Source organism: Pelodiscus sinensis, chromosome 6 (assembly GCF_049634645.1).
Source record: "Pelodiscus sinensis isolate JC-2024 chromosome 6, ASM4963464v1, whole genome shotgun sequence".
Classification (NCBI taxonomy): domain Eukaryota; kingdom Metazoa; phylum Chordata; order Testudines; family Trionychidae; genus Pelodiscus; species Pelodiscus sinensis.
The window spans coordinates 110,681,670-110,708,679 of NC_134716.1; the positions used below are offsets into that span (position 1 = coordinate 110,681,670).

At 42.6% G+C, this 27,010-nt stretch overlaps 1 protein-coding gene and 1 long non-coding RNA gene across 4 annotated transcripts in view; one reads left to right on the plus strand and one right to left on the minus strand.

Annotated features, from left to right (window-relative positions):
* ONECUT2 (one cut homeobox 2) overlaps nt 1-27,010 on the minus strand; it is a 55,503-nt gene that overhangs the window by 15,270 nt on the left and 13,223 nt on the right. Inside the window, exon 2 of one of the 2 annotated variants that reach the window (XM_075932627.1) lies at nt 20,559-20,630. The exons of the other annotated variant lie outside the window; for it this stretch is intronic. Coding sequence (XP_075788742.1) covers nt 20,559-20,630 — 72 coding nt within the window. The remainder of the gene's footprint in view (nt 1-20,558; nt 20,631-27,010) is intronic. 2 annotated transcript variants of the gene reach the window in all.
* LOC112544714 (uncharacterized) lies at nt 1,818-22,709 on the plus strand. 2 transcript variants are annotated; one of them, XR_003088051.2, is made up of 3 exons: nt 1,818-3,490; nt 19,901-19,970; nt 22,036-22,709. It is a non-coding gene; the product is annotated as an uncharacterized LOC112544714 (long non-coding RNA). The 2 variants fall into 2 exon arrangements; XR_012904972.1 differs by lacking the exon at nt 1,818-3,490 and adding an exon at nt 5,763-5,862.

Below are 27,010 nucleotides of genomic sequence, written 5' to 3' on the forward strand. Positions count from 1 at the left end.
TATGAAATTGATGGTCATTTTTGTTTTATTTTTGGGGTGCTGCAAAGCATATTCAAGTATTTAGCTCAGGAAAGGTCTCATGCATGAGGAAACATGGCAGAATTATTTTAAAAATTATTAAAATTTTGACAGCATGTTACTGCCTCCATATGTTTGACAGCAGCCAGTTGTCTCCTGTTGCTTTTTATATTTTATAACGCTTCCTTTTTTCCATTTGTAATGTCATCTCACTATGTAAATTATTCCTTATTTTTTATTTTAGGTTAATTTTTTTCTTCTATATTTCTTTCTCTACTTGTCCAACTGATTTCCCCCCTTTTTTTCTTGCTCTATTTTTTTCCATTCTTGCTATTCCTTTTCTCCATTTTATTCCTTCCTTCCTTCCTTCCTTCCTTCCTTCCTTCCTTCCTTCCTTCCTTCCCCTCATCTTCTGCCATCATTTTCTTCCCAGGCATCATGTGAAATTTTGCATGAATTATCTTGTATGGTATGGTACAAAACTATATTTTGTATGACACATTTAATGCAAACTATATCCCCAAACTTTACACTATTATTTTACATAAACACAACCTTTCCTGTGATATTTCTTTGAAGACACAATGCTCCTGATTCTGACCTCATACTGGGTTTATACTCGGGTAATACCCAAGGTTTCAGTGGATTACTCCTTATTTATACTGGTGTATATCAGGGAAGAAACAAGCCTACTGAAAACAGAAGATTTCATTCTGATAATTTTGCTACAAAACAACCTTTTCCTTCAACCAAGAAGAAGTCCAGAAAGAGAAAAAAAGTATTCTGAAGTCTTTGACAGACACAAACATGCAACAACTTAATTCAGCCTTGGTGTAAGCTGATGCAGCTACACGGAAGTAAATGGAACCTTAGGGCATGTCTGGATTTTAGTCATGGACTAGATCTAAAGCAGTAAAAGATGTCTGGAATTTGAGGGTGTAGAATGTATGATTTAAAAAAATCACTGGTTTTCCCTGCTAATGTGCCAAGGGCTCATAGGAGGAACCTGGTTTGCTGGATGTTCCTCCAATGACTGCTTAGCTCTTTCATCCTCTCACCATGACTCCTCCATAATCTCTCCTTTCCTCAAGATTTACAAGAGCCTCCTTGCTCTAAGTATTCCCCCAAGTTGTCTCCTCCCCACACGTTTTCCCCTTGTATCACCTCCACCCACTGCTCAGCACTCTCTTCCCTACAAGTTCTGCCTCCCATAAATTCCCTGCTTCTGAACTCTCTCCTTATCCCCTCTGGCGATCTCTATAAACTCCTCAAACTTAAACTCTGTTACCCTAAGGTCTCTTATGTTCCCCAGAGCTCTTCTTTTACTCTTAATCTGTCAGATAATGCTATCAATTTTTTATTATATATTGGAGAACAAATAGAAGGTTTTAATGTAGTCATACTGGATTTTTCCATACTGTGTTTTACATAGTCTTTTCTCTCAAATCTACTTCCATGATATGCCAATGAAAGGCAAGGAATGTGATGAGCTCTTACATATTCGCTGTAGTTCAGGTTACAGGGAGGGCTATGATATTTTCTAACATCACTAATTTATGTCCATTCTTGGTATTATAGCTATTCATATCTAATAATAAATAATGCAAAGCTACGTGCTTCTCAATGCATTCAGTAAATACTTTCCTTGAACTGTTAAGTTTGCTCTTGAAAAGGAACTATAAAGGCAAATGTTTTTCCTTGATGTGCATTTATCAGAAAGGAAAAATGGAATGAGCACTCTCTTGTGAGATACAGCTATTGTTTAGGAAACCTGTCTACAGAGCAAGACTCATTTTTAATAGGAGAAGGAGAGGAAGGAGCCATCTTCATTTTAGAAGAGTCTTGATTTTATGTTCTAGAGTTAAGATTGAAGGTTGTCTGTAAAAAACAACAAGTAGTTGGAAATAACTATAAGCTTTATAGACATTTGGAGCAAGAAATGCAGGTGCATGTTTCTTTGCATTAGGCTGCACTGGAGAACACAGGAGTTTCTATAAAAACGCTTTGAAAAAGGCAATAGCCTGACTCACTATTGTGTTACTCCAGTTTTACACATGTGCAATATCATTGATTTAACGGAGTTATACTCGCATAAAATTGTAGCAGTACGGTGGTGAATCAAGCCCTCAACATTTTTTGGGAGTAAAAGATGGACTGTCCTTCATAAATAAAGGCAGTAACTATATAAAGGGTTCTGAAAGCAGCAGAGCTTCAAAAAAATTCAATTTAAAAAAAACAAAGATCTGTTATGGTGGCATTCTTATAATGTAATCAAAGTGTGAAGTCTGCAGTTCAGCCTGAGAAGTGAGGGTGAGATAGGAGCAAATGGGTGCAGTCTAGCAAGCTGTGCAGTTATGTATTTTTAATCAACCTTCATTGATTAAAATGTATAATTTTTTCACTATAAAGGTAGAAAGACAGATTCTGATCTCAGCTACATTTAAAATTTAGAATAATTTTCAGAATTACTCCATCTTTTCACAGGTGTAATTAAAACACAATCTAACCAAAGACTCCAGTTCTGACACATATGTCATTTGCACCACTACAAGCACAAAGAAACTCCAGAGAAGGTAAACCCTAATCCAGCAAAGCATTTACCCACAAGTTCCAATTTAATTCCATTGACTTCAGTGAGATTACTCACAGGCTAGAAGTGAAGCATGTTCTAAAGAGCTTTTTTGGATTTAGGACTCAGTGACCACGCAATAAGGCTCTCAATTTTCCTTTGCCATTACATAGCTTTGCTTTGAATATATTACTTTTATAAGTGACTGTAGTGTGCAAGAAAGCTGCCTGAAGGATGAAGGAGTCCGTTTATTAATTGAACAGGTACAGTATGAAAAATAGAACAAGCCTTCCCTCCTTGCACCTGGTCTGGTCTGGTGGGATGAAGTTGAGTGAGAGGATAATTATTGTTCCAGGCTCATTCCATCCTTGGACTCTCTACAGAGATTGTTAAGAAGGCTGCCAGCTAGCATCCTCAACAATGGTGATTTTGGGATGAGGCACCCGTCCACTAAATCTAGACAGAGACCAAGTCATTCCATCCAATGACTTTTTGTCACTATCACCCAGGATGGGATTCAAACTGATACTGTAGAGGTGAAAATCTTCCTATCTTACTACTCATTTTCTGAACCACTGTGACAGGGAGAGCATACCCCACACTGAAGGGAGGGGGGTCTAGAACTCTGTGAGCTGACAAAGCCCCTCCACTTTTCCCAGACTGGGCATGCTCCAAGTGCTGGAGCAGTATAAGAGGCAGCAGAACAGCCCAGTCAGGGTGGACTGCCAGAGGGGAAGGAGCCCAGGCTGGAGTGCCTGAATTGCCCCTGCAGCCCCAGCCGCCACAGCCACCCAGCAGCAGCCACCGCAGCAGCAGCCCCAGTGACAGCCCCGAACAGGGAGGCCATCTGCGGGGGTTGGACACGCCGAACAATGCCTGGAGAGCTGAGCAGCGCTATGGATGGTAGGAAGTGGCCCAGGGTGGAGGACTGTCGTCCAGGAGCTCAGCACACTTTGGCAGGAATCCCCACTGAACAAGAAGTGAAGGCCTCCACTGCCAACAGGGCCCTAGGCTGGTACCCAGTGGAGCAGAAGGGACTGGGTCCCCCTACTCCCCATCCCCTGGTATCCTCCTCCCTGACTACTTGGGGAGCCTTACCTGTGGATTAGGCCTCTAGGGCAAAGTAACTCTGAGAGAAAGGGGAACTGTGTTTGAGACTAAGCCTGTAGGGCCATATTTACCCTGGTTGAAGGGACTAGGCCTGTTGAACTTTGGGACTAGGCCTGCAGGGCCATATTTACCCTGATGGGGGAACTGTGTTTAGGACTAGGCCCGCGGGGCTGTATTTACCCTAATTAGAGGGAACTGTACTTATGGACCAGGCCCATAGGGCTGCATTTGCCCTGCGAAAAAGGGACATTGTCCCGACTTTGGGGGCGTCCTGACTGTCGAGGGGACCAGCCTCTTATATCACCTTGCTTAGAGAATTTTACTATCTTAATATTACATATTCCTGGGATTTTTAAGTGATCAATTTACTGTATATGTTTCATAAAGTATATTCTGGAGTTGTAATAAGAACTGAACAAATAGTGCAAAATACTTTTCCTCTCAGATTTGTTCAAATTTCTGAACGAATCAGTTTTGCCCATGCTCACACCCATGCCTCCTTTATTCTTATTCTCTATGAACATTTTGGTGAACGAATTGGCAAGCAGGAATATTTGTGGAAATAGTGATTTTAAAACAAATACAGGCAGTCCCCAGGTTACGTGGATCCGACTTATGTCGGATCCCTACATTCGAACGGGGCTTTTCTCGCCGCGGAGGACGCGGGCGGCGGCACTGCCCAGACGTGCAGCGGTCCCACCGCCCGCGTCCTCCGCGGCGAGAAAAGCTGCTCCGTGTCTCCCTGTCTGCTGGGGGGGGGGGGCACAGCTAGTACGCCCCCCCCAGCAGACAAGGCTTTTTTTGCCGCAGAGAACGCAGGCGGTCCCGCCGCCGGCATCCTCCTCTGCAGTGAGAAAAGCCGCTCTGCGTCTTCCTGGTCGGCTGGGGGGGCTCCCCAGCAGACCAGGGAGACGCGGAGCAAAGCCGCAGAGGATGCGGGTGGCGGGACCGCGGCACGTCTCGGCGGTCCCGCCGCCCGCGTCTCCCTGGTCTGCTGGGGGAGGGGCGCAGCTAGTGCGCCCCCCCCTCCCCCAGCAGACCAGGCTTTTCTCACCGATGCCTGGGGTAGAGCAGCTGGGGGGCTGCCGGGTTGGTCCCACAGCGCCGAGGTGCGGCGCTACTGGACCAACCTGGCAGCGCCCCAGCTGCTCTGCCCCAGGTGTTCCCAAATCAGCCGCTGCTGAAACTGATCAGCGGCTGATTCCAGGAAGCCTGGGGCAGAGCAGCTCTGCCTCGGGCTTCCTGTAGTCAGCCACTGGTCAGTTTCAGCAGCGGCTGACTTGGGAACGCCTGGGGTAGAGCAGCTGGGGTGCTGCCGGGTTGGTCCAGTAGCACCGAGGTGCGGTGCGGTGCGGTGCGGTGCTGCGGGACCAACCCAGCAGCACCACAGCTGCTCTGCCCCAGGTGTGTCCGATTCAGTCGCTGCTGGTCAGTTTCAACCGCGGCTCAATCTGGACGCCAGTTCGGACTTACATACAAATTCAACTTAAGAACAAACCTACAGTCCCTATCTTGTACGTAACCTGGGGACTGCCTGTAATGAAGAATGTTGCAATCTGTTTTGAATTCTAGAACATGTATATGTGTACTAGAACCTTGATTCTAAGAGTTATATTTTTTCCAGTGAGAGAGCAGAAACATAAGATGTGACTGTATAAGCAAAACTAACCAAAATAACTCAAATTTTGATGACTGAATAACCACAACAAATTGCTTGTGAAAAATCTAGAGAATTAAAAGCAAGAAACTATTCACTACACTATACGATGCAGCAGCTCTTGAACACAGTTGGCGAGCACATGTATGCCTGGAATTAAGGCAAATGCCCTTTTGTCTGAAGCAATACAAAACAGTCACATTCCATTATATTCTGGCAATAGTTTTAGGGGAAAATGTACAGCATTTTTCTTGAATAACATCAAAAACTCCCAATTTGCACAACACCTAGAAATGTAAGAAATATGAAAGCACAACCACAAAAATATATGCTTTTCTGACAGCTGTTACTGTCATTTTATTTATGAGTAGAAGATTTAACCGGCATTGTTTTCTTCATTTAAATCATTGTTCTGGGATGTGGCTGTGAATGAGGGGTTTAGTATGCAAGCTGCTCCAGGAAGAGAGGACTACCCCAGCCCTCCATCATTGCATCAGCTTGGAGCCAGGTGAGAATTGCCTGTCCATGGGTGTGTCTAAACTATATCTCTCTGATGGCAGCGGGCACAATTGAGGGAGGAATACATTTTCCATGCCTGGGGACATGGAACTCTCTGATATGTAGTAGATAGCTGTCTCTCTCTGTATCCTTCCCCCTTGTTACCTCAAAGGGGTTTTAGCTGTCTGGGCCACATCTCTGACTCCTTGCTGCCCCCCTCTGGTCATTATACAGTATAACTATTCCTTTTCCATCCCACATCCTCTGCAGTCCCCATGTGGTCATTAAATAGCAGAGCCCTCTCTTTCTGTTTTATGAGAAACACTCCCATTCCAGGCACAGTCCATTTTCCTAGCACAACCAAACCCTTGTTTTAAATTTTGATAAAAAGAAACTATATACTAAATTCAGTAGTCCTAGCTCTTACTCTTTAGGAGAAGTTCTTGAACAACTGACAGACAGATGTACTCAGGCTAGGTCTACACTACAGGGTTTTGCGCAAAACCTGCGGAGTGTCTACACCGCAAGTGCATTTTTGTGCAAGAAAATTTACAATAGAATGGCAGAACAGAGGGCTTTTTTCGGTATAGGTATACTTTCTATGAGGAATAACTCCTTTTTGCACAAAAGAGTTCTTGCACAAAAAGGTGTGTGGATGCTCAACAGGGGTTTCTTGAGCAAAAAGAGCCTATCAGAAAAAGCACAGGTGCTCTGGTGACCATTCTGTTAATGGCAATCAGAGCTTTCTTGCGCAAGAGTGTCCATGCAGTGTGGACTCTCTCTTGTCCAAAAGTGCATCGCTTTTGCGGTATGGATGCGCTTTTGTGCAAGAAGATTTTGTGGAAGATCTTTTCCACTAAAAGTTTCTTGTGCAAAAAGCCTGCAGTGTAGATGTCGCCTCACAGTCAGATAGACAAACTCTCTCAAATTTAGCACTGCTCAGAGTCCTCAAATATGCATACAAAAACAAAATCCCTCTCCAGAAAAGCTTATAATCCAAACAGAAAATATAGTCATAGAGTTTGTAGGGGAGAACATATCAAGAATTATTCTATCAAGGATCTAGTTTATCTCTGACAAATATGTTGGGTGCAGCTGACATTGAGTAAAACTTTTTTCTGACCAATTGTCTTGTTGCAGTAAGTCACTCCAGAGTCAGTCAGTTCAATGTCCATCCTTAAGTCACTCCACTGTAGTGATCCATCTAGACTTAAGAGAACGGTTCCTGGACACAGGAAACAGGACATATGTAATGCCTTTTATGAGGCACTTCCATGGATCAGCCAAATATGAGCATCATTAAGAAAAACAACATGGTGTACCTCTCTTAGATATGGTGAAATCCTTCACAGAGTTATTAACATTAACAATTCAGGAAGCCTGTCAATACATAACACTATTTCTCAGAAGCAGAAACTGCTGGGCTGTGTCTAGACTGGCAAGTTTTTCCGCAAAACCAGCTGCTTTTGCGGAAAAACTTGCCAGCTGTCTACAATGGCCACTTGAATTTCCGCAAGAACACTGACTTCCCACTGTCTGAAATCAGTGCTTCTTGCAGAAATACTATGCTGCTCCCGTTCGGGCAAAAGGTTTTGCGCAAAAGGGCCAGTATAGACAGCTCAGATTTGTTTTGCGCAAAAAAGCCCCTATTGCAAAAATGGCGATCGGGGCTTTTTTGCGCAAAAGCACGTCTAGATTGGCACGGACACTTTTCCGCAAAAAGTGCTTTTGCGGAAAAGCGTCCGTGCCAATCTAGACGCTCTTTTCCACAAATGCTTTTAACAGAAAACTTTTCCGTTAAAAGCATTTGCGGAAAATCATGCCAGTCTAGACGTAGCCCTGGAGTTTCAAAGACAGGAAAAGAAATGTCCTGCTCTTGGTACTATCATGAAGCTTCACCCCTATCATCTGCAAGGCTAGCAGTGCATCCAATTACTCATGCTTTCCACCTTGGAGGGTGAGTAGCTAATTTGCTCCCAGCCAGAGGGGAAGAGCTAAGACATAATAAGTAGTCTAAAGGGCTATGTCTACACTCACGGCTTCTTGCACAAGTACAGCTGTTCTTGCGCAAGAATCTGAAGTGTCCACGCTGCCCGCCCGCTCTTGCGCAAGTAAATTTACAGTATGGTGTGGTAAGAGAGGGCTCCTTGCGCAAGAGCTATGCTCTTTTTTGACAGGTGTTAGCCCTCTTGCGCAAGAGCTCTTGCGCAAGAGGGCAGTGTGGAAGCTCAGCAGGGATTTCTTGCGCAAGAAAGCCCTATGGCTAAAATGGTCACTAGAGCTTTCTTGCGCAAGAAAGCATCCACACTGCCATGGGTGCTCTTGCGCAAAAGCACAGCTCGCACATGGCAGTGTGGACGTTTTCTTGTGCAAGAGTTCTTGCACAAGAACACTTGCGCAAGATGTTCTTGCACAAGAAGCCGCGAGTGTAGACATAGCCATGGAGTTCAACTGAGAGACAGATGGCAGAGCTGGCCCACAGCATTTTGGTACCTGAGGCAGGGAGCTCAAATGATGCCCCCTTGCTTGGGCCAAAACTTTGAAAGGTCTCAATTCTGCCTTCTTCCTGTTCTACTCCTTTCATGGCACTCCACCATCTCTGTGCATCTGGAGCAGAGAGAATACATATACACCAGCAGCAGACACAATTTTCTCCACTCTGGGTCCTAGTGGTGCCCCCCCCCCCCACTGTCTGGAACCTGAGGCAGATGCCTCAGTTCGCCTCATGGTAAGGCCAGCCCTGAAGAGAAGACAGAGAAGCCCCCCTGGTTGAGAGAAACCCCGGGTTAGGGCACACAGACAGAGGCAAAAGCGGCAGCACACTACAGGACCATGCAAGAGAAGCCTTGAGACAGGGTCTATTAGTTGTTACAATTAGAAACCTGACCCTGGGGAGTTGAGTAGCTAACTGGTGCCTGGCCTTAGGGGAAGGAGCTAAACCATAATATAAAGACAGAAAGAGTTTGGTTGAGTGAGAGATGGCAGAGGAGACAGACATGTCTGGCTGAGAGAAGCATTCAGTTTGGGCTGGATTTATGATACCCCAGAATGTGAAATTAAGTGACTTGTCCAAGGGTTGAGTATTCAGTGACCTGGAGCCACAGGGAGGCTGTTGGCAGGAGAGGCTGGACCCAAAGACAGTGGCAACCTCCCATACTGATGCTAATGGGTGCTCTGAGGATCAGTGAGCCCCATCACAGGTACGTGTAAAAAGCTGGAGCAAGTGGCTATACACTGTTTCCCCTCTCCATTAACCTCTGGCATTGTGACATGTTATTTTTGCAGGGACTAAATTCACAAAGACACTTAAAAGCCTAGCTGCTATTTTAGGTTTTTGTGTCCTAGACTTAGGCATTGACAAACCCCACTCTCAGCAGCCAAATTGCTCTGTAGGCACCTAAACTCACTTAGCCCCTAAGTTTTTGCAGACAGTGATCCCTGGACGCCTATGGGTACGTCTAGACTACCGCGTTTTGTCGACGGAAGTTTTGTCGACAGATACTGTCGACAAAACTTCCGTCGACAAAGAGCGTCCAGACACATTGAGTTCTGTCGACAAAGCAAGCTGCTTTGTTGACAGAACTCCGTAGTCTGGACACAACGTTACAGGCAATAACACCTTCTGCCGACAGAGTTCTGTCAACAGAAGGTGTTATGCCTCGTAAAATGAGGTATACCAGCGTCGACAAAACTGCTGAGTTCTGTCGACGTTATGTCGACAGAACTCAGCAGTAGTGTAGACGCTGGTATAGTTTTGTCGACAAAAGTCCACTTTTGTCGACAAAACTAGGTAGTCTAGACACACCCTATGTCTCTGCCTCTGAGCAAGCACAGGGCTGCCTCACTCTAGACATCCAGCTACCTTAGCTCCAGTGAGGTTCATGAACTGAGGGAAGTTAGTTGCTTCCCTGCCTAACTTGCTTGCAAGGCTAAATCATGCACATGTGCTCAGAGGCTATCTAACACTACATTCTGCTGCTGCTGCTAATGTTTAGGCATCTTACTCTGTGAGAGGGTTCACAACTGTGACTACCAGGTGAAGAAAGGGGCCTCTCTGTAACCTGGTGTCTATATCCCTGCAAGGGGCAGGGCTTAGCACATACCCCTATCTTCAGTCTCTCCCACAGGCTAATTTAAGTGGTTTAACAAACTGGCTTTTGTTAACCCCATTCTTAGGCACTTGTCTCTCCCCATTCATTGTATAGCAAGTTTAGGCATCTCACACAGGCTTTGTGAATCCCAGTGATTTTCTATGTGCCCAACTCTCTTTCGGAATCTAGCCCAAGAAATACACTATCACAGAATGATACTAGTGGCTGCAATTTGGAAATTCCAAACTCAATTGGGAAGTTAATTATAACATCCACATTCCATATGAGGTTACTTATGTTTATTTAGAAACCTATAAGTCCATGTTACATTCCAATGTGATGCTTTAGTGGCATCTAGATGTTCTATTTAGAGATGCTAATGTCAGAAGATGAAGCCCACAGTTAAGTCAATGAACTTACGTCAGACTGCTCTGTTTTGGGCATGTTTTTATTATAACCATAGAATTGATTAGAGAACCAGTAAAATTATTTACTGAAAATATAAAACTTGCAAGTCTTAGACTTTAAGGCATGACTGCTCTCACTCACACTGGTTTTATGCTATTATAACTATAATTATTAATTATTACTACTAGGGGGTGGTGCCCTCTCCTCTCTACACTCACCAACCCCCCATCTCTGGGGATAGGCAGGCCCAGCTCTTCCCCTGGGGAAGAGGAGAAAACCCTGGGACTCCACACTGGAATTGGCTTGTGGGGAAACACATGCTGCTGTGTGGAGGGGAGGAGCAGTGTGCATGCTTCCCTGCAAGCAGAATCCAGCATGGAGTCTCAGGGATTTTTCCTCCTCACCCCCACAGGAAGCTGGTGCTGGCGCTCTAATGTTGTGGTGGGGAGGTTCAAGGCTGGAGCACCAGGCAGACAGAAGTCCGAGAGCAGGCCAGGCGGAGGCAGGAGGGCCCCAGAGATCAGCAAGGAGCCACTGCCACCATGCCCTGGCCCTCCTGCAGGGGAGCTGGGGGCCAGCGCAGACTCCAGGGCACGCTCGGAGGAGAGGTGGGGGAACCCTGAGCAAGGCTCCTGCTTTCCCTTCTGGAGGCTCTGCTCAGGCTGGGGGGCGAGGCGATGCAGAGAGACCTGATGACATTACTCTGTCACCCCGCAGGAAAAGGGTTTTTTTCATATAGAGAGAGATTACTAATCATTCTTATTGCAGGGATTAAACAACTCTGGAGCCTGATTAGGCTAGAAGCTCTACAAGCACAAAGAAGTAAAGAGACACTACTCCAAAGAGTTTACAATCTAAACATGACTTCAACAGGTTCACACCTGGTTTAAACCAATCTGAATTAGATAAGAATTCAGATAAGAATATCTTCTTGGTAAAAAAATCATTACAGTATTGAGAAATCTATTTTAATCTATTTGCAATGACACCCCACCCCAAAAAGAGAAAATCAGAACAATTGTTATGTAAATTCTATATAGAATAAGCCTGCATTATGCAATATATTTTACTGTGGAAACATTTTATTAAGGAAAAGAAAAGTGAGACTGGACTGGAATTGTCTTTACAAACAAACATAGGAATATGTATGATATATGTAATTTTGGATATATAGTATTCCAGAGGGGAATTCAGTTTCATCATGTTTATTATTTATATTTTATTTTGTAAGTCTTGATTTCTATTTTTTTATATATGCTGGATTATAGCACCTTTCTGAGCTACCCCCTTCTGAGCTGGTTAAATCTGACTTTTGACAGATCTGTTCACACTGCAGTTGCCTTCATGTTTCACTATGTGCAATGGATATCTGTTTTCTAGGTGATTTTTATCTTGGTACCTTCTGAAGGGTAGAAAATTGGGCAGCTGACTCCAAGCAAGTTTTAAGTTAGCGAGGAACAATCCAGGATTTACAGAAAGGCCAAGTTATGAGAGAAGGAGTATCTGTCCTGGGGATCACAGTCTTAGTTGGGCCCCATCTGTCTCCTTCAGTCTGACTTCCCTCCCATATCTGAAGGGTATGCACAGAACCAGCTCCTTTAGCGTGATCTGCTTTGTGCTCAGCATGGTACAACCTCTATGTTGTTGGAGCTTATCTTCTTCCATTAGGTGAAACAGCTAATGGGGGCAAGAACAGTCCTCTTAAATCAGTGAGCAGGCTCAGGCCCATCACTAGCCAGTCTTAATGACACTAACATCTAATGACATCTAATCCCAGTGATTTAAATGGAACCACTCAAAGGTTTTGCACCCACTTCATTTAAATCAGTGGAAAAACTCCTGTTGACTTCAGGGGTCAACCTGAACCTCATATAAAATTAAGCACGTCTGTCTCTTTGCAAACTGGGGCCCAAAGCTCAATGTTTTCAACAATGGAGCCCTCGTTCATGGATAAGAAACCTTCAGCTCTTGCAAATATTACATTAAGGTGACCATACATGTCAAAAGCATAAGTGATTAATAAGTCATAAAAAATATATTAACTGGAAAGCTGAGGTAATTAGTGTGAAAAATCTTTAATGAAACAGGCATGGCATAGGTCATCACTGAATACTACAAATGTATAGTGTTAACTGAATGTAGAAATAAAAACATCATTGCGATGCTTTAGTGTATTTCATTAGATATTATTGAGCTCACCCAAATTTGGTTATAATAATAACATACCAAAACACTATGTTAAAGGAACATTATTCAAAATGCAAAGTCAAGCACTTGAAATTTAAGGAAAGCTAGATTGATGGTTACCTCTGCAAACTTAATTCTGTCTGAATAGCTATCCTGTGCACTAAATGTGCACCTTACATAGAAAACAAAAGACAGGCCTCTACTCTAAAGAGGCTTCAAGTTAGATTTTAGACATGACACAGCAAACAAGCAGACAAGGATGAGAGTCTTGAGACAAGTCTAGGGCTACAAAACCACACACAATTGTATAACCACAATAAAGAATTAGGCTTGCCAGATGCTTCCACCAAAAATCCCGAACATGACAGGAACTGTCCCCCGTCCCCGTCCCCCAAATCCTGGGAGACCAAAAAATGTTTGAGCAAAAAAAGGGGGTAGGGAGGGGTCGCTGTGCCTTTAAGAATTACTGCGCTCCTTGCTTCTCCCCGCTCACGCCAGATGCAGCAGGGGAATATTGTCCTTGACGGCCTTTTGTATGAGAAAACAGAAAATACAGGACATGTAAAATGTTTGTTTTTTTTTTTTTTTACCAGACAGGGGCCAGAAAAAATGGACTGTCTGGGTGAAAACCAGACACCTGGCAACCCTATAAAGAATGCATATGGCAAGATGTGTCATATATATTCAGGAAAGCTTATAAGCATGTGACCTAAGTAAAGGAAAACACCTAGTGGCAGTGCCCCAGGAGCAGCTCTGAGGCACAATCCCTCCCTCTGTTTGCTCAGTGAAGAGGAGCTGCATCAGCTATTACAAGATGCCACATTCTTCCTGCGTTAAGTCTAATTTGGGTGTGAGGGATCTATATAGGTTTGCCTAGTCTCCATCCCTTCCTATCTATCTTACTGCCCAATTGACTGCAGAGCAATGTAAAGGATGCACAGAACTTGCTGTTTCTTCTTCAACACAAACTCCAACATAAACCTAATCCAATTCTGAATCCCTCTTCCTCCAGTTTCTAATTTTACATAAATCAAGCAAGGGAGCTTTAATCATGTATCTTGGGAAACTATTTAACAGTACAGAACATTTCATAGAAGGGGCACTTTTGAGATCTAACATTTTCCCTTTTTAGAATGTAAGAATGGCCACAGACCAATGGTCCATCTAGCCCACTATCCTGTTTCCTGAAGTGGCCTATGCTTCAGGGGGAATGAACAGAATAGTCATCAAGTGATCCACCCCGTGTCACCAATTCCAAGCTTCTGGCAAACAGGTTGGCGACACTTCACAGCATGAGACTTCACAGCCTGCCCATCCTGTCTAATAGCCACTGATGAACCTATCCTCTGTGAACTTATCTGGTTCTTTTTTGAACCCTGTTAGTGTCTTGGCCTTCACAGCATCCTCTGGCAAGGAGTTCTACAGGTTCACGGTGCATTGTATGGAAAAAGACTTTCTTTTTATTTGTTTTAAAACTGCTGTCTATTAACGTCATTGGGCGAACACTAGCTCTGAGTTATGAGACGTACTAAATAACTCTTCCTCATTTACTTTCTCTACACCAGTCATGATTTTATAGACCTTGAACATATCCCCTTTTAGTCATCTCTTTTCCAAACTGAAAAGTCCCAGTCTTATTAATCTCTTCTCATATGGAAGCTGTTCCATATCTCTAATAATTTTGTTGTCCTTTGTTGTACCTCTTCCAGTTCTAACATGGGCATTGGGTATGTAAGGCGGGGGAAGACTCTGCCTTCCCAAACCACCAGGTATAGCCCCACCCACATTCCACCCCCAAAATGCCTGCTGTAAGTGTTCTGGGGGGGGGATTTGCTGCCCCTAGTGTCCACTGTCCCACTGCTGGAGAGCCTGGGAAGCGCACTCACTTCCCACCCCTGGTGCTCTGGGGCTGGAGAGGCTGGGGCCACACCATGCACCCTTCATCTTCCTCGGGGCTGAAGAGGCTGGGCCGGGCCGGGCTGTATGGTGTGGTGTGCCCTCCTCCCTATCCTGGTGCTCCAAAGCTGGGGGGGGGGCTGGAGCCATGCTGCGTGGTACAGCACGTCTTGCTTCCTTTCTCCCCTGAAGTTGGGCTGGGTGTGGCCGGGCCACGCGGCATGGTGCACCTTCCTCCGGGGCTGGTGAGGCTGCAGCGAGTGCACGCCCACTCCCTTTCCCTCCCCGTGGTTGGAAGGTAGAGCACATGTGCAGCACGCCACCCTGCCTCCTGAGTGGGCCCTAGCAGAAGGGGCAGGGCTGGAGGTGGGGCTGGGGCTTGCCTCCCCCAGCCCTGCCTTCACCAACCATCCATGTATTCTAATATGTTTTTCTGAAATGTGGTGACAATATCTGCATGCAGTATTCAAGATGTGGGCATACCATACGTTATATAGCGGCAATATCATATTTTTTGTCTTATTATCTATCCCTTTCCTAATGATTCCTATCATTGTTTGTTTTTTTGATTGCCACTACACATTAAATGGATATTTTCAGAGAACTATCCACGATGACTCCAAGATCCCTGTCTTGAGCAGTAACAGCTAATTTAGTCCCCATCATTTTATATGTACATTTGGGATTATGTTTTCTAATGTGCATTACTTTGCATTTATCAATACTGAATTTCATCTGCCATTTTGTTTCCCAGTCTGCCAGCTTTGTAACATCAGTTTGTAACTCTTCACAGTCTGCTTTGAACTTAATTAGGTTGAAGAGTTTTGTACTACCTGAAATTTTTTCCATGTCACGGTTTACCTGTTTTTCTAGATTATATTTGTATATGGTGAACAGCACTGGTCCTAATACAGCCCTCTGGGGATACCACTGCTCACCTTTCTCTATTCTGAAAACTGACCTACCTTTGTTTCTGATCTTTTAACTAATTATCAGTCCATGAGAGGACCTTCCCTCTTAGCCTATGACAACTTAATTTCCTTAAGAACCTTTGGTGGAGGACCATGTGAAAGGCTTTCTGGAAATCTAAGTACACTATATTCACTGCATCTCCCTTGTCCCCATGCTTGTTGACCTCTGCTCAAAGAAGCCTAATAGAGTGTTAAGGAATGATTTCCCTTTTCCAAAATCATGTTGACTCTTTCCCAACTAATCATGCTCATGTATGTGTCTGATCATTTTGTTCTTTACTATAGTTACAACCAATTTGCCTGGTATTGTAGTTAAGCTTACCGGCCTGTGAGGGTACATCTACACTGTTCAGTTATTTTGGAATAAGTTATTCCAGAATAGTTATTCCCAGTGCTTTTTTTGTTAAAAAAAAAAAAAGTCCCGGCACTACGATTTCAAAAAATTTGTCGAGGAAAAAAAAAAAGCCAGGGAAAATTATCACGCGAAAAAAAGCACTGGGGAGTAACCAGGGGGCCCTGGGAGGTCGAGGCCGAAAGCCGAAATGCGGTCATGGCCCCTTTAATTGCCACATGTCCAGAGCAGACTTATGTCCAGCATGGCACGAGTGCTCCCAGAGCCAGCAGGGGCCTGTGCTGGGGGGAAGCAGCAAGTGCTCCCAAGAAAAGGTGACGGTATGCCGTACCAGTGCGTACCATCACAAAAAAAGCACTAGTTATTCCCAAATAGCTTATATCAAAATAGCATATCTACACTGCAGGAAAGCCTCAAAATTAGTCCAAGGCAGGCTTCCCTAATATAGACGTGCTATCTCGATTTACAGCCCCAGGAGGCACTGGGGAGGAATAACTTAGAATGGCTCTGGTGAGGGGCTATTTCGAAATAGCAGAAGTGCAGCGTCTACACATGCCTTATTTTGAAATAGCTATTTTTGGAATAGGCATTATTCCTCTTAGAATGAGGTTTACAGAAGTCGGAATAAGCCTCCCATTATTTCAAAATTATTTCAAAATAATGGAATTGCTGTGTAGATGCTCACAGTTATTCCAGAATAACAGCCGTAATTCCGAAATAATTTTGCTGTGTAGACACATCCTAATTGTCAGGGTTACCTCTATAGCCTTTTAAAAATATTGGCATCACATTAGCTATCCTCCAGTCAGCTGATATGGAAGTTGATTTAAATGATAGGTTACACACCACAGTTAGTAGTTCTGCAATTGTAAGTTCCTTCAGAACTCCTGGTTGAACACCATCTGATCCTGGTAATTTATGACTGTTTAATTTCATATTTAAATTCATACTTAATTTCATCCCACCAACATGCTCCTAATTTTTACTCCCTTCAGTCTTCCTAACCAAATCCTTTCCTTTCTCAGTGCATAGATACTTTTGCTGATTTTTAGTTCTAGAATAATAATGACAAAGAAGCACAATTTTTTTGAACTGTGAAATGAACACATCAAATAACTGCTAAATGGTAAAGGAGCCAAACCTACTATGAAAAAAACAGAAGTCCTTCTAATTTGAATGTAAGACATTACTCCATATCTTTTGCAAGAGTAAGCAATGCATATAGATCTCTAATATGTTGTTTTATATATGTGCAGTACAAATTTAGCTAAACCAAGTTATCTGCCTCATGGAGCTCAAAAATGTTTTTCAATTTGATTTCAGACAGAACTCAATGTGGAGGAAATGTAATTATGTTAGTAATACTAAACACAATGAAATGACCATCAAAACAGTTTTCAAAGATTTAAAATGTTTTTCTTTTAATATAATTTAGTTAGGGCACCTCTTGTATATCTGTATTAGTACAATCTCTTAAAAAGGAGGCCTCAGAAATCAATTTGATTATCTCTCTGAATTAAGTATGCACAAATGAGAGCAATTGAGATCAATATAAATTAGGTTAAGTACTCCACTGTGTACAAAACCATTGTGTAACAAGAAACAATTTGAATGAAGACACAAATAAACACATTGTAAGGGTTTGCAGGTTGTATATGTTTATCGGCTTATTTCCATCTGCTATACATACAGAAAACAAGCTTGACTTTTTTAAATCGTTATGAATGCCCTTTTTTATCCATCATGATCAAATATGCACATAAATGGAAATGCAGTATCAAGCATGGATTCTTTCAGGGAAGATCAAGCAGTGGACTTTATGGATTGGAAAGATCTTTTTAAGTCACCTTGCCAAATCCCCATGCCAATGTAGAAATGTTCCCTGTGGTATGGTTTCTAGTGCTTTTCCATGGCTATGTTCAAATGCCCCAATATAGAGGGATTCCATCTCTTCCCCTGGCAGTGTATTTTACACCACAGCGAGTCTTCCAATGCAGATTATCAGACTTGTGCTAATGGGGCTCCAGTCAGCATAGTAAAAATAGCAATGTGAATGATCCAGCTTGGGCTGGAGTTCAGGATCTCAAACATAGAGGGACAGATAGGCTTGAGAGCTTCACTAGTTCCAGCCCAAGCTGGAGCATCCATATTGCTATTTTTATCATGCTAACTTGGGCTCCCTCTAGTATGAGCCAGCTAACCCAAGAAGGGCTGAGAACAGACTTTGCTGAGCTGGGCTTCCGGAAGGAGGCCTCAGGCAGAAGGAATGGGGAGGGGCTAGAGTCCCCCAGTAAGCTCTTCAGCTTGCTGGGTGTGTGCCACATGGGCTCCAATGGCAATTTAAAGGGCCTGGGGCTCTGGCCATTGTTGCTCTCAAGGTAGCGGCTGGAAGCCCCAGGCCATTTTAAATCATGGGGCCGTTGAGCAGCTGCCACCTTCCTCACCTCTCCTCCTTCCTCCCCCTCCCCTCCCCCCTGTACTCAGGCTGGGAGACTTCCTTCAGCCTCAGAGATCTCATTATCAGGACAATTTTCTCAATAGCCTAAATTTTCCCTTTCTTCAATTCATCCCCGGGATTCCACATGAAATAATTCCTCTCTTCTTTCAGTGTCTGCCATTCTTCTGATACCTGTAATCTCAACATCAAACTTACTTCTAAAATGGTTAGCAATGAAATCTAATGGTCGGCACCTTGTTAACGTTATTAATTATTTTAGAAAGATACTTCACTCCATAGAAATTATACCTGAATTCATTATGGGCCTATTCCAAGGTCCACTAAAATCCAGGGGATAGGTTCCCATTGATTTTAATAGGTCTCAGATCAGGTCCTAGATGTATTAGTCTCCTGTAGCCTACTATATATTTTAGAGAATTTGTCTGTCTGTGAGGGTATGTCTACACTACCCCCCTAGTTCGAACTAGGGGGGTAATGTATGCATACCGAACTTGCTAATGAAGCCCGGGATTTGAATTTCCCGGGCTTCATTAGCATAAAGCCGGCGCCGCCATTTTTAAAAGCCGGCTAGTGCGAACCCTGTGCCGCGCAGCTACATGCGGCACGGACTAGATAGTTTGGATTAGGCTTCCTATCTAGTCCGTGCCGCGTGTAGCCGCGCGGCACGGACTAGATAGGAAGCCTAATCCAAACTATCTAGTCCGTGCCGCATGTAGCTGCGCGGCACAGGGTTCGCACTAGCCGGCTTTTAAAAATGGCGGTGCTGGCTTTATGCTAATGAAGCCCGGGAAATTCAAATCCCGGGCTTCATTAGCAAGTTCGGTATGCATACATTACCCCCCTAGTTCGAACTAGGGGGGTAGTGTAGACATACCCAGAGTGTGTCTCCTGTTTGCTCAAGAATTTCCCCTAAACAGTAAGATCTAGGACCACCAAATTCTGTATGCAGCTTCCTCTTATTATAACTTAAAGAAAGGTAAAGAAAATGGGATGTGCCCAGAATGGGACTGCTTCCATAAAACCCATACAGACAAGAGACAGAATCATCAGGCATGTGAAAGAGGTTGGCTGGGGGCACACACCCCCTCCACTCCAGAGTGCCCAAGCCTTCCACTCCCTAAGCTTCCTTTAAGAAAGAGGGGGACGCTCCCAATGATTCATACAAAGATGCACAAAACCATATAGAAAAGAGACGAAATCACCAGGCAGGGCCCCCATCTGGGACTGCCCTAGCCCAAAGCCTCCCACCCTCCAGTTGCCCTTTAGGGAGGGTGGGGGGGATGAAGCTCCCCCCTTCCCGATTGATACAAGAACACTGTTGGCTGTTCCCCTTCATCACAGAGCGAGAAGAGAGTGCACACTTTTCTGCATTCCCCTCTGGCTGGGGAACACAGGGAGCAGATGAAACTGGACTGGCCCCAGCTTGGGGGACATGCACCGCTCCCCGGTCTGTGTTTGCTGGAGCTGCAGTGGTCACCTGGCCCCGAGCTGTTGCAGTGAGAGAGGGCTGGAGTAATCCTCTCTCCCTAGGGCAGCCTGCATACTGATCCTCTCATCCCTAGCCCAGAGCAATGATTTAAATGAAGAAAAACAAAAATTGATTCAGCAAAACCAAGCAACGCCAGGGAAATCTTCTAGTAAAATATATTCATAAAAACTAACAGACTTTTCTTTTCCCCTTTCAGCTTCTTTTAAAGTACTAAATTATGAAACAAAAGAACAGATGGAAGGAAGAAAAAGAAGAAAGATGTTGAGGTATTTGTTCCTGTAAGACCATGTTCAGTGTTTAGCAGGTCTTAAGGTAGCTCAGTGATAGGATCCTTATAAATACAACCTATGAATTAAAGATTAGAATAGATTGTTATTTTTTGGGGTCAGGGACTGTTCTTTACTATGTTTGTACAACACCTATTATAACACGGCAGTGATCCCTGACTGGAGTGTTTAAGCAATAGTGTAACATACAACAATGACAGGGCCCAATTATTGCACTCAAATGCAAATGTGAGTGGAGCTGTGGTGTGGGTATAAAATCGTTTAAGTATCATCATTTCCACTGAGTGGAAGTCTCAAGCTTGGACTTGTATAGCCTCCATAGAACAGATCCTCTCCACGTCTTGGAGAAGATGCTGCCCCTGTACATTACACACCCCAGTTACTCATGCCTGACCCTGGGCAGGTAATTTCCCCTTCTGTTATTAAAAATGTATTGGTCCTGATTTGGAATACCATACTGCTTTCGTGTACTGATAGAACTTTCGAAATGCAATTGCATTCAAAACTCGTTCATCTTTCTGAATTGGTGCCATCTATTTTATAGCTCTGACCAATTCATTGATGTACCTTTTCCTGTGTTACAGTTCTTCAGGTAGATTGTACAGCAGCTTCTGCTTTCACAGGACACTGTGAGCAGGCCTAAAATAAACCAATTAAACTTATAAATTGAAGAGAATAACACATTTACTGTAAGTCATGCAAACCATCTGTCAGTTAAACAAAAAAGTTTGGTGATTGAATTTGACTGATTACATTTTGAATTTATTTCTTGTCATGGGTCACTTGTAGGGCATTTAGCTCTATGGTTGTTGTTGATCACATTTATGGCATAGCTGGCACAGAACTGGCCTCGGGACCAGGGGTAGGTAAGGTCAAACATTTTCATTGCAGCTTTCTGAACACTGTGTTGATGGGGCACAAATGGGGATGCAGCTCACTGTGTTCATTCAGATTCTTCACGCAATATTTACCAAACCAAATCAAGAGAAATTATGTGCTATTCAGTACAGTAGATTCAAACCATGTTTATTATTGCTAATTATTAACTACTTTGCTCTCTGTACTCAGTAGAAGGTCTTTGAGCACTTTCAAATCAGTAGAGAATTTTCAAAGCCTCTGTGAAGAGACCATTGTTCTGTGATATTCATGGGAAAAATGAAGACACAGAAAGGCTAAGAGAACTGTCAGAGATCATGCAGGAAGTGAGTGCCAGAGCCAAGAATGGTTCCTTGATCTCTTGACTCCTAGTTCTATGTTTTTCAGAAACTGTGACTCATGACTGATAAGAGATAATAATGACTTACTCGGAATGACTCACATTAATGGGATACAATAAGGATTAGTGGGGCTTTCTGCACTTGACCCCTTATGTGTAATTTTTTGACCAGCAAACTTTTATAGTCAGCAACTAAGCCTTTGTAAGGCTGATCTGAAGACACTGCGAGTCTTTCTAGTCAGTGTCTATGTAGATTGGCCCTGGCTCTTGATGAGGGTAGGTGAGGGAGGGGAGCTGTCTCAGATGAGGAAGGGAAACTCAGTCAGATTGTGTCATATCTGGTGAGACTACTTCTAACATTTTGAGCCATTTTTTAAACAGTTGATAAGTAGTGATAGGTTTAGCTCAGCATTAAAAATACAATTCAAGTGATTAATATAAACTAATACTATTTATAAATGTTTAATATATTTCTTTTAATATTTATAAATGTTGTTACTACTAAATTTTGAGCTACATCTACAGGAGATAAAATATATAGTCCCACAAATCCATTCAACAATTAAGCTGAAGTATAGATAGACATACACCATAGATAGTAAAAAAGCACCAGTGTACAATGAATCATGATGCATGCAAAGACCATCTAGATGATAAGGAAGCCATAGCAAAAATATATTATTCTTTTTTGGTGAAGGCAGTGAAATAAATATGCATTTCTGTGTATGTCCTAGAAATTGCACCAACAGGTTTCTCTTTATCTAAATAAAGATTTCCCAGGATTCTAACTAGCATCCCTAACCTTTTTCTAATTCTTTATTAAACCAGCCCTCAAAGGGCCTGCCTAGCAACATCCAAGGGAAAAGAAGGGGAAGTCTTCCAGGAGGTCTGCAGGAACATGAAGATCTGGATCCCCACAACCACATGCTGATCCAATTCTTACCTCACATGTCTCTTGGAAAGAACACTGCCTGGTGATATTCTTGAGGTTGTAGTAACTGTTCTTGGTACTGAAATTAACATGAAGATCCCATTGCAAAAAGTATTTGTATGCCTGGTATTATTGTGCAAATAAATGCATTTAAATACCTGCCTTCCACCCTGCTATGGTTTCAAGACATTTAGAACATATTGCCAAAGAATGCAGTGATGTATCCCAGTATTTCCCTCTAGTTTCTCTGTGATTGCTGTTAAGATGTCTTAATTTTTTAATTAATTTAATGTTATGATCATAACTGTTACCTTCCTTTGTTAATAAAATCATATTTAATTGTCTAATTTTGGTGAAAATCTTATATTGGCCATAGAAGAGCCAAGATCTTGTTCGTTTTATACAAATAAAGATGTTACTATCAATAAGCATAATAACACCAGATGAAGTATTTCAGTCTTGGGGAAAGCACCATTGCCTCTATGAAGCAAGTATGTAGCTAATAAAAGAAGAGGAAAAGGAGCTTGAGTACTGGTTCAAGACTGTGGAACAAACTTCCTCTGGAATGAAGTATCACCACAAACCTCACCACTTTCTGTACCAAATGCAAGGTACATTTCTCTGACCTTGACTTTGCTATTAGCAACATACATCTATCACTTAACAACTACAATAATAAAAGCCATTGCACGCACAATTTATCCCTTAGGAAGAGTATGAGAGAGAGAGAGAGAGAGAGAGAGAGAGAGAGAGAAAGAGTGCAAACCATACATGACAGATACTAGCCATATCTCTTAATGAACCTCTGGCAGGTGCTCAGATACCATAGTGTTGAGAGTGGTATAAGAACAGACTAGAATAGACTTTGTAAGAGTTGTGTACATCGTAAATGTGGTTCATGGCTAGGATTTTTTAAACCAGAATTCATATAGTTGCTTACTTGCTTCAATCCTTATTCAGGCTTTTATCTAGAAGGGACCTGATTTTCAAAAATGTTGAACATCCACAATTTCCTTTGACTTTAATGGAAGCTCCTAGTGGAAAGTGGAAGTCAAATCCTAGTGAGGAAAATAGAAAGGACCATATACTTTGTCAAATTAAGTGTAAAAACATAGTGGCTGCATCTAGATTGGCATGATTTTCCGGAAATGCTTTTAACAGAAAAGTTTTCCATTAAAAGCATTTTCGGAACAGAGCGTCTAGATTGGCACGGACACTTTTCAGCAAAAGCACTTTTTGCGGAAAAGCGTCCGTGCCAATCTAGACGCGCTTTTCTGCAAAAAAGCCCCGATCGCCATTTTCGCGATTGGGGCTTTTTTTGCAGAAAACAAATCTGAGCTGTCTACACTGGCCCTTTTGCGCAAAAGCTTTATGCAAAAGGGCTTTTGCCTGAATGAGAGCAGAGTAGTATTTCCACAAGAAGCACTGATTTCTTACAGTAGGAAGTCAGTGCTTTTGCAGAAATTCAAGCAGCCAGTGTAGACAGCTGGCAAGTTTTTCCGGAAAAGCGGCTGATTTTCCGGAAAAACTGGCCAGTGTAGTGACAGCCAGTAAGAAAAGCCAAAAGGAGTTAAGAACAGCTAGCCAAAAACTCAAAAAGTAATAGTAAAATGTTTTAAAGTACATCAGAAGCAGAAAGCTGGCTAAATAATCAGTGGGGCCCTTGGATGATCGAGATGCTAAAGGAGTACTCAAGGATGATAAAGTCATAGCGGAGAAGCTAAATGAATTCTTTGCTTCAGTCTTCATGGCTGAGGATATTGGGGAGATTTCTAAACCTGAGCCATTCTTTTTAGGCTCAGATTTTTAGACAAACCTGAGGAATTGTCCCAGACTGAGGTGTCATTAGAGGAAGTTTTGGAACAAATTGATAAACTTAACAGTAACAAGTCACCAGGACCGGATGGCATTCACCCAAGAGTTCTGAAAACTCATATGGGAAATTGTGGAACTATTAACGGTGGTTTTTAACCTATCTTTTAAATCAGCTTCTGTACCTAATGATTGGAAGATAGCTGATGTGATGCCAATATCTAAAAAGGACTCTAGAGGTGATCCTGGCAATTACAGACCAGTAAGTCTACCGTCAGTACCGGGCAAATTAGCTGAAATTATAGTAAAGAATAAAATTGTCAGACACATGGATGAATATAAATTTGTTGGGGGAAAGTCAACATGGTTTCTGTAAAGGGAAATCATGCCTTACTAATCTGCTAGAGTTCTTTGAGGGTGTCAACAAACATGTGCTATAGTGGAAATGCGGAGACTATTGTGATTTCGAGGCGATTAAGTGGTGTACAGCAATTGTTCCTTTTATGTCTACATCTCCTTTCAGGCCTAGATGCCCTAGACAGCCACTTGTGCTTTTTGTTTCTCATTATTTTCTTATTATTCTCAAAGAGTTAGCTGTTTGTTCAAGATGGTTCAGTTTAGGAATATACTGTTTACTTTCAACTAGTTCTGGACCGGGTCCCAAGGCTATCCACCTGGTACGGGAGTACAGGAGTGTTTGGGATAGTTATCTATGTTGAAGGTTTGCCACCGGCCAAGCTGATTATTTGGCCTGGGAAAATATGCAATGTATCAACAATCTTGTCAGGTTCTCAAAGCAGCAGGTGTGAGTAATGTAAATCCAATAATATATAAAGGCCAGGGAAATTTCTAATATTGGAACCTCGGCATAGACCAAAGCCGCAGAAGGTGCTACGTACCAGCCATTGGGGGTCTGTCCGCTGTCCTCCTTCAGGGGGTTCCCAGCAGCAGAAGGGATGTAAGCATTGTATTTTATTCTGACATTTAATAAAGTCTTTAAGCCTTCACCCAATTTGTGTGCTTATTGCCTCTGAATCCTTTACGGAAAGGACCATTGCCTCTTGGCAACACATGTGGCCAAAGGCGATCCAGTGGATATAGTATATTTAGATTTCCAGAAAGCCTTTGACAAGATCCCTCACCAAAGCCTCTTAAGTAAAGTAAGTTGTCATGAGATAAGAGAAAAGATCCTTTCGTGGCTTGATAACTGGTTAAAAGACAGGAAACAAAGGATAGGAATAAATGGTAAGTTTTCCGAGTGGAGAAAGGTAGCTAGTGGTGTCCCCAAAGGGTCTGTCTTGGGTCCCATCTTATTCAACTTATTTATAAATGATCTAGAAAAAAGGGGTAAACAGTGGGGTGGCAAAATGTGCAGATGATACCAAATTGCTTAAGATAGTTAACCAAACCAGACTGTGAAGAGCTTAAAAAAGATCTCACCAAACTAAGTGACTGGGCAACAAAATGGCAAATGAAATTTAATGTAGATAAATGTAAAGTAATGCAAACTGGAAAAAATAATCCTAACTATATATACAATATGATGGGGACTAATTTGGCTACAACTACTTAAGAAAAAGCTCTTGGAGTCACTATGGATAGCTCTCTGAAAACATCCACTCGGCGTGCAACGTCAGTCATAAAAGCAAATAGAATGTTAGGAATCATTAAAAAAGAGATAGAGAATAAGACAGAAAATATCTTATTGCTTCTATAGAAACCATGATACACCCACATCTTGAATACTGTGTACAGATGTGGTCGCCTCATCTCAAAAAGGATATATTGGCATTGGAAAAGGATCAGAAAAGGACAACAAAAATTATTAGGGGTTTGGAATGGGTCCCATATGAAGAGAGATTAAAAAGACTTGGACTTTTCATCTTAGAAAAGAGGAGATTCCGGGGGGATATGACAGAGGTCTATAAAATCATGACTGATATGGAAAAAGTGAATAAGGAAAAGTTATTTACTTATTCCCACAATAAAAAAACTAGGGGTCACCAAATTAAATTAATAGGCAGCAAGTTTTAAACAAACAAAAGGAAGTCTGTCTTCATTCAGTGCACAGTCAATCTGTGCAACTCCTTGTCAGAGGATGTGGTGAAGGCTAGAACTTTAACAGGGTTCAAAAACCAGCTAGATAGATTCATAGCAGTTAGGTCTATCAATGGCTATTAGCCAGGTCCATCAATGGTCTTAGCCTTTGTTTCTCTGGAGGTGGGTGACAGGGGAGGGATCTCGTGATGATTGCCTGTTGTGACCCTTCCCTCTGGGGCATCTGGTATTGGCCAATGTTGGCAGACAGGATACTGGGCTAGATCAGTGTTTCTTAAACTGTGTTCCTCAGCACACAGGTGTGCCGCGAGGCAGTTGGAGGTGTGCCATGGAGAGCAACAGAATTCAAAATGGCCACCCTTAAAGGGGCAGGTGACTTTTTTTTCTTTTGCTTAACAAAAAATCCTTGGTGTTCCCATAAAAAAAAATTACTGTTTGGTGTTCCTCGGTCTTAAAAACTTTTAAGAAACAGTGGATTAGATGGACCTTTGGTCTGACCAAGTATGGCTGTTCTTATGTTCTTATGTTCTTCTAGGCCCAGATGATCCTCCCACTGAAATCAATGAGATTTAGGCACCAATATAAATGGGACTTAGGCACCTAAATCCCTTTGGACATATGGACCTCAGTAACTTTCAAAAGTGCTGAGTACCAATAGCTTCAATTAAAGTCAATGGAAGCAATGCATGCTCAGCACTTTTGAAAATTAAGCTTTCGTTATTTAGGTTTTAAATATGAATATGGATTTAAGTGATTAGAATTTTTGGCCCACTTTCCTAAGATAAACAGCTTCCAGATAAAAAACAGAAAATATTATAATACTACTATATAAATCCAAAGAACATGCACACCTTGAATCCAGTTCTAGTGATCCCAGCTAAAAAAATAAAACAGATATTAGAATTGGAGAATTATAATGAAAGTGATTAGGGGTATGGAACAGCTTCCATACAAGGAGAGATTAAAGAAACTGGGTTCAGCTTAGCAAAGAGATGACTGAAT